At 37.8% G+C, this 14,155-nt stretch overlaps 1 protein-coding gene across 1 annotated transcript in view; it reads left to right on the forward strand.

Annotated features, from left to right (window-relative positions):
* nol4la (nucleolar protein 4-like a) overlaps positions 1-14,155 on the forward strand; it is a 56,204-nt gene that overhangs the window by 15,325 nt on the left and 26,724 nt on the right. Inside the window, exons 2-3 of the mRNA XM_051116574.1 lie at positions 9,438-9,590; positions 14,037-14,148. Of these exons, the coding sequence (XP_050972531.1) occupies positions 9,438-9,590; positions 14,037-14,148 (265 nt within the window). The remainder of the gene's footprint in view (positions 1-9,437; positions 9,591-14,036; positions 14,149-14,155) is intronic.

Genomic DNA, 14,155 nt, shown 5'->3' on the forward strand with positions numbered 1-14,155 from the left:
TTACATGAATGTGTGGTTTGCAGAAGAGGTATACAAAACTATTGTACTATCTGTGCTTGTTCATTCACATTGCTGCAGGAAAAGGTTACATCAATGTGGTGACATCACAGTAATGTTCCACTGACCACTCAAGCTATATGGTTTAAGCTATTGAGTGTTTTGTTTACAAAAAGCATCTTAGATGTATACGCATCTCATGCGTCATGTTCGGTTACGCTGCTCTAGTCTATCAGGTCTTCTCTACCTTTTTCACTGTAAATATTTGCCAGGGCTCCTTTTCTCCGTCGGCCCATGCATACGTGTGTGTGTGTGCGCGAGTGTGACCCAGCTGCCTCCTTTCTCTTGCCCCCTCCCTTCACTGCCCCTGTGTGTGTACGACTGTTCAGAGACTCTCTGTCTGTGTGTGTGTGACTGCCAGAGGGGGTGGGGGGTCGGGGTGGCCGCTTGCCGAATCAGCCCCTCCAGTCTCCTAGCAACAGAGCTGTTTGGAGCGGGACGGGTGAGAGAGGGAAAGAAAGAGAGAGAGAAAGGCAGAGAGAAAGAGAATAGGAGGGATAGAGAAGAGGAGAGGGGGATTGAAAAATATGCCACATCTGGAAAAAGCCAAGGCTTGCGGGGTCTTGAGAAAAGAGAGAGACAGATAGAGTTTTAGAAGGGGAAATGCTGATTGCTGCTGCTGACAATTCACAGCGCTTCTTTAAAATGATGAGAGGATGATGAAACCGTGCACTTTCGGGCCCAGAAAGCAGCATCTCACACACGCCAGTTCAGCTCTACAGAGGTTTAATGATTAAACACACACGCTGTTGCTCCACGTCGGGAACAAACAGTCAGCTCTACCTGTGAATCTAAACACTGTGCTTTTTGTGCTTTGAGGAAGAGTGAGAAAAGAGTGCGTTCACCTGATCAGGGTTAATAACTGAAGCTAAAACACTCACTGTGTGAGTCATACTTTTTGCTGTCACAACTGGTTACTGTTTATTGTATTAGTAATGCTCCGACACTTTCAAATTTAAATTTTCACATTTAAATCGAACAAGCATTCGGTTATTTAATTATTTCGATTTTTAAAGGGATAGTTCACCCAAAAATGAAAATTCTGTCATTAATTACTCACCCTCATGTTGTTCCAAACCCGTAAAACCTTTGTTCGTCTTCGGAACATAAATAAAGATATTTTGGATGAAATCCGGAAGCTTTCTGACCCTGCATGGACAGCAAGGGTCCTACCACGTTCAAGATCCAGAAAGGTACCAAAAAACTCGACAAAATAGTCCATGTGGCAGTGGTTCAACCGTAATTTTATGAAGCTACGAGAATACTTTTTGTGCGCAAAAATAACAACTTTATTCAAATGTTCTTCTCCTCTGCGTCACCCTAGTGCCATTTTGGAGAGTACCATGATGCATGCGTGTGCTTTGATCTGAAAGTAAACAATGTATGTGTCATGGTACTTTCCAAAATGGTGCTAGGATGGCGTGGAGGACAATAATTGTTGAATAAAGTTGTTATTTTTGTTTTTTTGTGCAACAAAAAGTTCTCTCGTAGATTTATAAAATTACGGTTGAACCACTGATGTCACATGGACTATTTTGTCAATGTTTTTGGTATCTTTCTGGACCTTTAATGTGGTAGGACCCTTTCTGTCTATGGAGGGTCAGAGAGCTTTTGGATTTCATCAAAACTATTTTAATTTGACAAACAAAGACAAACAAAAGGTCTTACAGGTTTGGAACGAAGTGAGGGTGAGTAGGCTAATTAATGACAGAATTCTAATTTTTGGGTGAACTATCCCTTTAAGCGCTATTGAATACTTGATTTTGATTGGTTAATTGTTGCATTCTGTAAATATTTTTGACCACTGTTATTCACTGTCATCCCATTCAACCAATTTCTTAAATGGATGAAAATGAAAATTGTGTTATGTGCAACTTTCTTCAGCGGGACCATTTTAGCACATAATAACCTGATATTTAAAACCACGTGGAACACGCTGCTCTTCTGTGCATCATGCAGCATTTCACACTCCAAGCCACTAGGTGGTAGAAATGCACATTTTTATGCTGGTGCATTGAAATAGTAGAAGAAGCAGGTGACCATTTCAACCACCTAGTGGGCTGGAGTTATTTAGGTTGGAAATGACACGAGGGTGAGCAGATAAACTTTTTGGGGAGGAACTGTTCCTTTAAGTAAACACAGTAAAGAAACAGTCAGGTATTATACTCTGTCACATATAATGAAATTTAAACTAAAATTACAGTAGATTTATCTTTATTGTTATTGTGCTGAGTACAGAGTCAATGAAATACAATAGAGGGTTTGACTAACGTCACAACTTGGTCAGTTACCCGGATGCGTGGCCATGTTGGTGATATTCGGATGTAAACAACAGCATGGGTTGCAAAATTGTTTTTGCACATGGATTGCTAATTTATGCTGTCTAAACCACACCAAAAATGTGTGAAGGCTGCTAAATCATATAGAAAAGCAGGAAAGGGCACAATGTTTTGACAGACTAAGGTTATCAGGTGGTAAAGATACGTACGAGCAGTATTAGTTAAGATATTTGCCTAATATTTGTTCAGCCTACCTGACCAGAAATGATGAAAATGACACGAATGTTGTCAAGATTCTTGCCCTGGAAGTCCTGGTTCAGTTTGTTCAACCACAAACGCATTTTGTTCCTCAGACAGTTTTTTGCACTCTTCTCCTTGATTTGTTTTGACTTTTGCCAGTCTATAGTACTCCAAATGCTTTTCCTGAAACATGACAATAATTGAACAATTTCATCAGCAATAATCTGCAAAATATGTAAGTTTCGTTCGGTTCAGTGGCATTGTTTATGTTCAGTGCTGCCAATATGGCCGAACTGATGACACATTGTGAAAACACTTTATATTTCATATCCATCTATTCTTTTCTATGCAAAGTAGCTGTGACATAAATCAGATAATGTAGAGTTAGTCATTATTGCAATACAAACCACTTCAGGATTTTGCATTAGGATTTATTTTATTTATTTAAATGTGATATATTGTTTTTATTGCACATACTGTGGTTCAGTGAACTTTACACTGAACTGGCCCATATTTGGATCTATATGGGTGCAGTATGGTGTCACTGTGTGTCAGATTTGGCCTAAGTTAGGCCTTGGGTAGAGCTGAACAGATCGCCCTGATCCTGCTGGCCTACTTTAGTCACCCACACACTTGTGTCCCAGACTGTGATGTGCCCTCAGATTGGGGAAAGGGGCGGGGGGGTAGAGGAAATGTTTGTGTCTGTGATCGCATGTGTGAAAGCAACCGGAATGGAGCAATCGAGCTGAGATGGAGATGTCTGTAGGACAGAGAGAGTCAAACACACACAGTCCTCCCCCCACGGCTATAGCCGAGGCTTTCTTCTCAAAGGTATTGCGGGAGCCTGTGTCTGGTGTCCTAGAGGGACCGTTTCTAGAATATTCTCTGGTAGAGGGTTTCTGCATAGGTGTGGCGCAGTCACCTCATGACCGAGATCATGAAAACCAGATTGGTGCATGTTTGACTGATCGTGGCATAATAAGAGTGATAATTATGACGAGAGGAGGGAACGCATGCACGAGCCGGACGGCTGGAGAGGGCCGGATTAAAGCGAGCCTGCTCTGTGCGCTGGTTTTAGTTGCCATGGCAACCTTCATTACCTGGCACTTGGGAAAGGGGGAGCGAGAGAAAGAGGGAGAGAGAGGGAAGATGGAGCGGGACAGGAGAAAAAAAGGAATGGAGAGCACCAGAAAGAGAGAAAAAAGGAAGATGTCTTGGGGAAAAGGTGATGGAGAAAGCAAAACAAGTGGAGGAAAGAAGAAAAAACGTTAGGCCCTCTGGGAATCAAAGTAGAAATGTGCAGTTAAAAAATGAGGGAGAGAAAAAAATGATATGAAGAGGAAGGAGAATGACTGCTACTTCCTTCTTTTACACCACACCTGCTGTTGTGTGTGTAAAAAATGAAAACAGGCAAAACAAGCACAGTAGCACAACAAAAGAAAGCAATACTAAAGTCTACAAAAGATGTTTGTGATCAGTTTTGTGTAATTTTCCGATGTTTACATAACCTAAATAAAATCCATTTTAATACTACAATAATCAGAGACAAGCTATTAGTAAATAAATCGCCCCAAAAAGTTTACTGGTGCTCTGTGGGACTCAGGGTTGCCAGGTTTTCACAACAAAACCTGCCCAATTGCTACTAGCCCAAAATACATGAAATACATGTTATACAGGAAATACATGTTTTTTTGTTGGGGTTTCCCTGATAAATTTGCATTTCAGGGGCTAAATCACATTATTGGGGTCGCTTTAACCCACAGACATGAAAAACAACCCGTGGCAACAAGTAGCTAAATTGACCTTTTGCAAAAACCCACCCTCCCTAGTTACTGTTGCTATGTCCGACAAGCCACGCGGCTCTGACACTACACATAATATTCTCACACAGTGAAAAATATATCGTGGAGCAAAGAGAAAACTGACAACACGCCGGCAGACAAGACAGAGCAGGTTACTTCTGGTATAAAACAAGGTCTCAGCTTTTAAATTTTGTCATACTTAAAGCACAAAATAAACATGAATGAACATCTAAAAGTATTTTATTTCAAACACAGAAAGACATCAACACACCCAGTTTTTCAAGTTAAAGTCCAAGTTAGTCTAAAATGTCCTGATGTGTTTGTTGGACAAAATCTATTTGTCGTTATGATTGGTCAGATTACCTGTCAGTCAAGCTCTTTGCGAAGGGTCAATTCCACTGGAAAACAACGGACTTGGCAGCACATTTGGGACTTCATCAAGAACAGTCCGGCATAGCAAGAGCAGCTGAACCAATGGTGTGATTTTGGGGCGGGGCTACCTGCTTGTTTTAACCAATGAAAGCAAGAGGAGTGTTCTGGAAATCTGTTTGATAAGAGTAGTTTTCCCAGTTCAAATTTTTATGCTAGTGGCTCAACAATTACACATTTCGCATTTGAAAGTATTTAAATAAGTTACAGTTACTTCGAAAAAAGAGGTGTCCTTCCGAAGTAAAGCCGAGAAAGAGCTAATGAGAGAAAAAAAATGTGAATGCAACAAAGAACAGGTGACAGTTGGGCCTGTGTAGGACTGGGGGAATAAGAAGGTTGCCTTAGCGATCAGAGTTCCGGCAGGTGTCACATGACCCGCTGCCCTGCACACCTGCCCGAGAGCGCTGCCAGTTGCCATAGCGACAGGGTCAGCTTTATGGAAAACAGGGTTGAAGGTGGCGATGGTGGGAGGTGGGGCTGGCTGTGTGTGTGTGTCTGTGGTGAAGAAAGCAGTTATTTTTAAAATGCTGCATGAAAGTGTTCAAAAACCACAGAATTTCTCTCACACACAAATTTAAGCAGTGGAGATATTCTGTAAGAAACCCCTTGAGCTGTGAAGGACTTAATATTAGATTCAGATCAATGAACGTCTGAATAATACACTACACAAAGAAACTCTCTTAGCCTTATACATAGCCACCATAACCTCATAAATCCCTGTAGCACAACACTCATCTAGCCACTGTTCAAGTGACTGAGATCAGCATAAATGTGGAAAACACAACTTGGAAATCCAAATAATGTATGAGCTGTAAAGAATTGTGCCCGTAAAGATGCCAGTCTGTGGACTGGTGCAGGCAGAGTTCAGCTGGTTGCTGTGTCATTACTGCTGTCAGAGTCACTCTTACTCCTGAAGTCTCATTCTGCCAAACCAGACTACAGTTTACTGGTCTAAAACACAGACAGAATTGCTCTGCAGTAACCTACAATGGTGTAATGGGTTTCATCTGGGGATTTTTGGGGACAAATTTATGGTTTGAGGCTTTCACGGATTGTAGGTTTTTACACTTACTGTCATTTTACATCAGGGCTAATATCGCGAGCTGTTTCACAAGAGACAAACAATCATAAACTAAACAGCGCTTACCTCATTAAATATTCATGAGCTTTGTACAGTTGCAGAAACTTCACATGCTGTTTAGTGGTGTTGTTTGAGAGAAAAATGAAAATGTCGAACAAACGCAACCGGAGTGAAGATGAGAATATGTTATTTGTTTTTGTACAGAGCTGTTATTTGTCCAATCAGTGTTACTGACCTCATGAATATGCAAATAAGAACATTAACCCAGGGTTTGAAAATGTACAGTGGGAAATCTAGAAACCTGAATTGAAACCCAGTAATATCCATTTGCGGTGGTTGTGAAAAGCCTAATAAAGTATGAGCGATAGGGCATGTTCACATGGCAAGCCTTAGGGGCCGTTCACACAGAATGCATTTTTCCATTGCGTTTCTATGTAAACACACTAGACAGATGAGTTTGACCGTTGCATTCATGTCGCGGTGCACAAGTTAAAGGAAGTTCAGCTTTTAAAAAATGCATCTCAAGACCCAAAAACACGTTTGGTGTGAATGGCCCCTTGGTGCTCAATTCTGATTTATCCACCATTTGGAAATTTTATGGGTCAGGCTTCTGGTCTCATTTGCGTATAGCTATTTTTAGCTGTACAAACCATGTTATTTTAATGTATTGTTCTAAATATGAACACATTGGTTTGTAGTGCAAACAGTTTTACTGTTTATTCTTCTCATTATTTCCTTATAGTGGCTAATGAACCCCAAGTCTCACCCATATACATATTGCTGCATTGAAGAAAAAGGAGGATATCTCAAGATTAGATTTTTTAAATGTGGCTAATATCACATTTGAGTGTGAACTGGCAAACTAAAATAACCCACATACGCAAAAGAACAATAACAAAGATGGCACAGAAAGCTGTCATATAAAGGTCAACATGTGACCGAAGAACTACCGTTTTGCAAAAATCTTTGGAATTACTCCCGACATCACAAAATTGTAGTGAATGTCGATCTGAAGTGACATACAAGTAGTATAAATTTCATGAATATGACTGTTCAGACTGAAGTGTCATTGCAAAACATTATACTTGTATGTGAATTAGGACCACATGTGGAAGTGGCCCAAATCAGAATCTGAAAAATTAGATTCCATGTGCTATTCGCACTTCAGTGAAAAAACAGATGATACCCTGTTGAAAAAAACAGCATATAAACAGGTTAGGTATGTGTTAAAGAATGGCAGCAGGTTTGAGCCGATTTAAACTGGTCCTTAGATGGTCATGAGCTGGTTTAAGATAATCCTGAGCTGGTTATAAGCTGGTCCTGAGCAGGAGTTAGATCCTAAGGACCAGCACATGACTAGGGTTGGGTATCGACAACCAGTTCCATTTTAGAACCGGTTCCAAATTTTCAAGAAATCAAATGATTTAAGCACAGGACGTGAGAGAGCTTGCGCACTGTTTGATTGCAGTGCACACATCTGAAGCGTGAGCACCTGTGTCCGTTCTCAAACCGTTTCGTGCATTTCCACTGTGTAAAAGGTTGTTCTGTGTTGGATGTGTCTCTTTCATCTTCTCTTTCACATTTACCACCTAATATGCACAAAATACATCAGTAAACAGATGAGAAAGAAAACGTGTAAGTGTTTTTAAGAACAAAAAATCATTCACTCATGTTGACTGAATAATTTCTTAACTTTAATAAGGATTAATCTATATTTTATTTATGAAAAGAAAACTATGCAGCGTTTTAAACTTTTGATTTAAATTTCTGTACCTGGAATTTGTTCAGTTGTATTTATTTATGGTATTGTTAATTTATTTGCTTGTTTCTATTTTATTATTGACTGTTTACTTGCCTTTAACAATTTAATGTTTGAAATATATATTAGTCTAGTTGCTTTTGTTGTGGTATTTTTTGTTAAAACCATAGGCAAAAGTTCCTCTTAGGCCTAAGTGTTCTGTAGGCTGATGATTTTTGCTCATGTTATTCAGCTGCAACAGAAAGCTTTGTAAAAACACAGAATAAAAATGTGTGACTTAATTTTTTATTGACTTTTTTTATGTTTTTGGAATCGAAACTAGGAATCATTAAAGGAGAAGTTCACTTCCAGAACAAAAATTTACAGATAATTTACTCACCCCCTTGTCATCCAAAGTGTCTTTTGAAGCTGCATTTAAACTGCTTTTTTGAAGTTCAAACTCGTGGGCACCATAGAAGTCCACTATATGGAGAACATTCTTAAAGGAGAAGTCCACTTCCAAAACAAAGATTCACATATAATGTACTTACCCCCTTGTCATCCAAGATGTTCATGTCTTTCTTTCTTTAGTCGTAAAGAAATTATGTTTTTTGAGGAAAACATTTCAGGATTTTTCTCTATATAATGGCTTCAAACGATCCCAAATGCAGTTGTAAAAGAGTCCAGCCGAGGAAGAAGGGTCTTATCTAGTGAAACGATCGGTTATTTTCATTAAAGAAATACAATTTAAATACTTTTTCATCTCAAACACTCGTCTTGTCTTGCTCTGCCTGAACTATGTATTCTGGCTCAAGACAGTTAGGGTATGTTGAAAAACTTCAATCGTATTTTCTCCCTCAACTTCAAAAATCATTTCAAAATCATCCTACATTGCTGCAGAAGTACCGACCCAGTCTTTACAAAGTAAACATGCAAAGAAGATCAAACACCCTTAACAAAAAAGGTAAAACAGCAATATAGGACGATTTTGAAGTTGAGGGAGAACATGAGATGGGGTTTTTTCAACATACCCCAACTGTCATGAACCGGAAAAAAACTGTCCAGGCAGAGTAAGACAAGACGAGCGTTTGAGATTAAAAAGTATATAAATTGTATTATTTTTATGAAAATAACTGATCGTTTCGCTAGATAAGACCCTTCCTTCTCACCTGGGATCGTTTACAACCACATTTGGGATTGTTTGAAGTCGCATTTAAATTGCATTTTGGAAGTTCAAAATCGGGGCACCATAGCAGTCCATTATATGGAGAAAAATGCTAAAATGTTTTTCTCAAAAAACATAATTTCTTTACAACTGAAGAAAGAAAGACATGAACATCTTGGATGACAAAGGGGTTAGTACATTATATGTGGAAGTGGACTTCGCCTTTAAAATGTTTTCCTCAAATAATTTCTTTAGGTAGAAAGACATGAACATTTCTAAGGTAGAAAGACATGAACATTTTGGATGACAAGGGGGTGCTTAAATTAACTGTAAATTTCTGTTCTAGAAGTGAACTTCTCCTTTAAGAACCGGAATCGATAAGCAGAATCGAAATCAATAAAATTGAAACAATACCCAACACTACACATGACCAACTAAAAAATAGCTTAAACAGCTCAAACCAGTTGCCGTGCTTAAAAACATACCTAACCAGCATATGCTGTTTTTTTCAACCCGGTAGTCATGTGAGCAAATAAATTTGGGAATTCGGGCCACTTTTGCCTGCATTCCAAACATAGTCATATTTTTTAAATGTTGACCTTTCTTCTGTTTTTCATAATCGTGTTTCCTCTCTGTCTCTCTGCAGTGTTCAGATGGAGGGGCGGCCCAGGACAGTTCTTTGAAGCGGGTTGCTGTGGTGGAGGATTTTTTTGATATCATCTATGCCATGCACGTCGAGATGGGGGCAGATCCCGGACGAGCCCCCAAACACGCCGGCCAGAAAAAGACCTATAAGGCGGTGAGCAATCATTCAGTACATAAAAAAATAGTCAAGACACACTTAAGCGAAACTCTTTACCCTTGCTATAAAGTACATGCCGCATATGTGCAGCAACGTGCAACAACCTCTCCTCTATTTATTCTTACGACCACACAAGCAACTCTAAAATAGAACATCTGAATAACTATAATGAGTGGAGGCTGTTGCTGGAGCAACAGCAGCCATTTTGAAACACCTGTTGCACTTTTGAGCCATTATAGATTATAAAGCAATCTAAACTTTAGATAAAATAACACATTTTGTAGATTTAGTTTTTTAATGCAGTAATGCACTAATGCATACTAGCGATGCTGACCAGCCTTTTCTGGCTCGCACCCACCCACGCATGTGAAAAACAAACCGATGTGATCTAAAATCTTTTTAAACCTGAACTTGTCTGACCCAACGATGTAAGTCAACATCACTACTTCTCAAACTGTCAAACATGACAAGACCCAAGTGACAAGCATTGCATCATGGGACTTATATAAAGCTGCCTGGCTCGCCAAGCCCAGAGGAAAATTGTATTGCTCAGAGTTTGCCCTTTCGTGAATCAGTACTTCTATTTTTTTAATCGCAATCACAGTTTTTACCAGAAAAATCGATATTTAGATACTAAAACACTATTCATATTGAAATCTCTGACTTGGGAAATTTGTGCACAGTTTCTGACATTGAAGAGCATCTTTTCTGAAAAACTTTCTGAGAAGCAGAAGATCCTTAATTTACTGTATAGGAAATGCAATTTATTTAATATTGCAGAGATCTCGTTTCTGATTTTTCTTTCCTATGGTAGGGCAAAAAAAAAATGGTCATAGCCACAGACAATGGGTTTCATTTTGGCCTGATATCCAGCTGCATTGTAAGTCCAAACTGCAGGCATGAGTCAATCTGTGCATGACCTTGGCAAACCTTTTGTCTTCAGTGTACCTCTCTATTTTCTCTCATATTCTTTCTTTCTCTGACTGTCTGGGATTTTTTGAAAACTTAAGAGTGCCAGACAGAGTTTTTGTATGATATTTAGTGGAGAAAAAAAAGCACAGTGACCATTTTTGGTTCACTTCAAAACAACTCTGTCCAATTTCTTTTCTACTGGTGCTCATAACAAGTGGTTTCTCAACCACTATTCTTAGGTGTAAGGGGAGTTGTGTCTGTGCCTCTGTGTGTGCGTGTGAGTGACTCACTTCTTCTTTATGGTGAATGAAGTAGGAGGAACAAACATAAATGAGTTAGCAACTGAATCTGAGGGGCCAAATGCACTCACACTGAACTGTCATGCAACCCTGTGAGAGCGGTTTTATATCACATGCCTTTATTCTTGTGCAGTGTAATTTCTCTATGAGGCTGCACTGGAGTATTTTGTGTTGTGTGTGTAATTATAAACAGGCTATTATGTTTCCATGCACATGCATTCAGCATAGGTGTTATTGAGTTATTATGTGGCTTATTATTTGATAATGAGGGAGGGAGAAAGTCGATATGAAGTACAACCTAATGCAGCATTTAGGATCTGATCCAATTAAATCAGAACACACGGACTAGACTTAACATATATTCTTCTAGAAGTAGGTAGGGGTGTAAGTGTGTACCGAGTATGCTTGATTATGCTCCCCTGTGCTGTGATTCCTTGGTGTGTGAAAGCAGGTGTCGGGTTCCAGCCCCCACTAAGCTCTGTGCTAATCACCTAATTAAAGCAATTAACTGCCTGATAGCCGTGTTTTTGACATTAGGCACACATTGAACCACTCCAGAACTGCTGGACTATCAGACAAGCAAAGATCAGTGCACTCTAAGTTCTCACCGATTGGCTGTGACCTTCAGAAACCAGCTGTGATTGGCCTGATTTGCTCTGGTTGAACTGACTTTCATTGGCTGTAATCAGCTGCGACTGACTCTGATTGGTGGTGTCCAGAATCCTTCTACGGTTCACTGTAAATCCATGGCTCTGTCCCAAATGCCACCCAAGCTTTTCAGGTCCTGATCAGAGTCCATACTTTTGACACAATTTTGGCACATATGGTGACACGTGCCAAGTCGTAGCCCACTATGAAGCACCAGTGCTAACTTTTTTGGACTGAAATTGTTATTGCAAATTAATATATTGTATTAATTATTTGGATTGCATCAAAATATTGAAATACAACATAAAATAATTATACAAATTATTATTTATTATATTTATTTTAGGAGTGATTTAAACAATAATAATATTCATAATAATAATAAATGATCAGTTAAATTAATTATTAAAAAATAATACATATTCATTGTATTAATTGTAAGTATTGTATTTACCATATAATCTAAATTACTCATAAATCTGAATAATAACTAATAGCAAACTAATGATAATAATAATAATAATATAATTCATTACTGGAAATATAATTAGTTTACTGTATATTGTAATAAATCTAAAATTGTAGTACCTATTATTATTATTATTATTATTATTATTGCATGATTAATTGCTGTAAATATAATTAGTTTTATTGTATATTGTAATACAATTTTAAATCATAGTACCAATAATGAAAATAATAATAATAATAATAATAATAATTATTATTATTATTATTATTAAAATATAAATAAAAAATTAAAATCATAGTACCAATTATTTTTATTATTATTATTATTATTAATATAACTGCACGATACATTACTGAAAATATAATTTGTTTTATTGTATATTGTAATACAATATAAATCACAGTACCAATTATTATTATTATTATCATAACTAATAATAATAAAATTATTATTGTTTTTATAATAATAATAATAATAATTATTATTATTATTATTATTGATAATAACAATAACATCATAACACCATCTAAAATCTAAAATTGTAGTACTGATTATTATTATTAGTATTATTAATATAATTGCATGATTAATTACTGGAAATATAATTAGTTTTATTGTATATTGTAATACAATCTAAAATCATAGTACCAATTATTATTATTATTATTATTATTATTATTATTTATAAAGTCATAGTACCACCATAGTGCCATCTAAAATCTAAAATCATAGTACAAATTATTATTATTATTATTATTATTATTATTATTATTAAAATCATAGTACCAATTATTATTATTATTATTATTATTATTATTGCAGATTAATTACTGGAAATATAATTTGTTTTATTGTAATACAATCTAAAATCATAGTACCAATAATAATAATAATAATAATAATAATTATTATTATTAATCATTATTATTATAAAATTATAGTACTAAATTTAAATCTAAATTTTAAAATCATAGTACTAATTAATAATAATAATAATAATAATAATAATAATGAAATATTATTATTATTAATATTAATAATATAATAAATACAATGTAGGTAACCCTTTATACAGCTGCAGGAGAAAAAGAAAAAAATTCAAGATCACTCTTCCTGTTCTGACCCGCTACCCTTTCATACTGCTGCTGTCTGCATGCTGCTCTCTAGTGGTGGCACGATGGGACTGCAATGATGCTGTATTGAGATTTAGACCACTTAAGGGGCGCCTATAACACCACTACCTGATATTCTATTCATTACTTTTTTGTCATTTATTTAAAAAAATGAAATGCATTTTTGAAATTTCACTTTTTGTGTATAAACAGTGTTCGCTGTCATACTGGACCTCAGCTTGTTCCCTCTCAGTAGAGAGAGGGGGGCATTCATTGGTTTGGACACACAAAAGAAAAGGAAGCACCCCCAATACAAAAGATGCAAAGATGTTTGAATGTCTGTATGTGTGTTTTGGGTGTGTGCGGGGGTGGCAGGGGCCTGCACAATGTCCTTGGGGCAACGTTCACCTCCTCTCCTCAGCCAGTGCCCCGGAGAGCCCTGCTGTCAGGTCTCATAGCACAAGCAGCCCACAGAGACCAGCCCTGCCAGCCTGGGAGGAGGGGGGCAGTCTAGGAGCATGGCATTCTGGGAGGTGCGGTTTTCCCTGTGTGGCCTTTTCCCTCTGTGCCGCCCAAGGGGGGGAGGGTGGTGGGCCTGCCATTCCTACTGCTACATCACCCTCTCTGTGTGAAGGTCGCACACAGAAAGCCTGCAGGAGACGAAAGCAAGCGCAAAAAAAGAGAGGCGAGAGGAAACAGGGACAGAAACAAACCAGAAAAGACTGTGTAGCATTTATGCTGTAAGAAAATGAATAGCTCGGTTCTGAAACCTTCTATGCTGCCTGCTTCCTACACCCTGCATAAGCATTATTATAGTCTTTTTTAAGTGAACAGCCTTCATGTTGCACACTTATTAAGCATTTAAATGCATCCTCAGTAGGCAGCTCCGAACAGAATAAACTATTTTTGTCATTACGCTCCCTCGTTTCAGCTTCCCCGTTTGTCTAATCTCCCCCAAAATGTTTGCTGACTCCTTTCCGCTCTTTCTTTTGGTTGTCAGATTGCAGAGACCTACGCATTTCTTCCACGTGAGGCGGTGACCCGTTTCTTGATGAGTTGTGGAGAATGCCAGAAAAGGATGCACATCAACCCCAGCACGGCAGAGTTCAAAGGTCAGAC

This window comes from Labeo rohita, chromosome 8, assembly GCF_022985175.1.
Source record: "Labeo rohita strain BAU-BD-2019 chromosome 8, IGBB_LRoh.1.0, whole genome shotgun sequence".
NCBI classification, from domain to species: domain Eukaryota; kingdom Metazoa; phylum Chordata; class Actinopteri; order Cypriniformes; family Cyprinidae; genus Labeo; species Labeo rohita.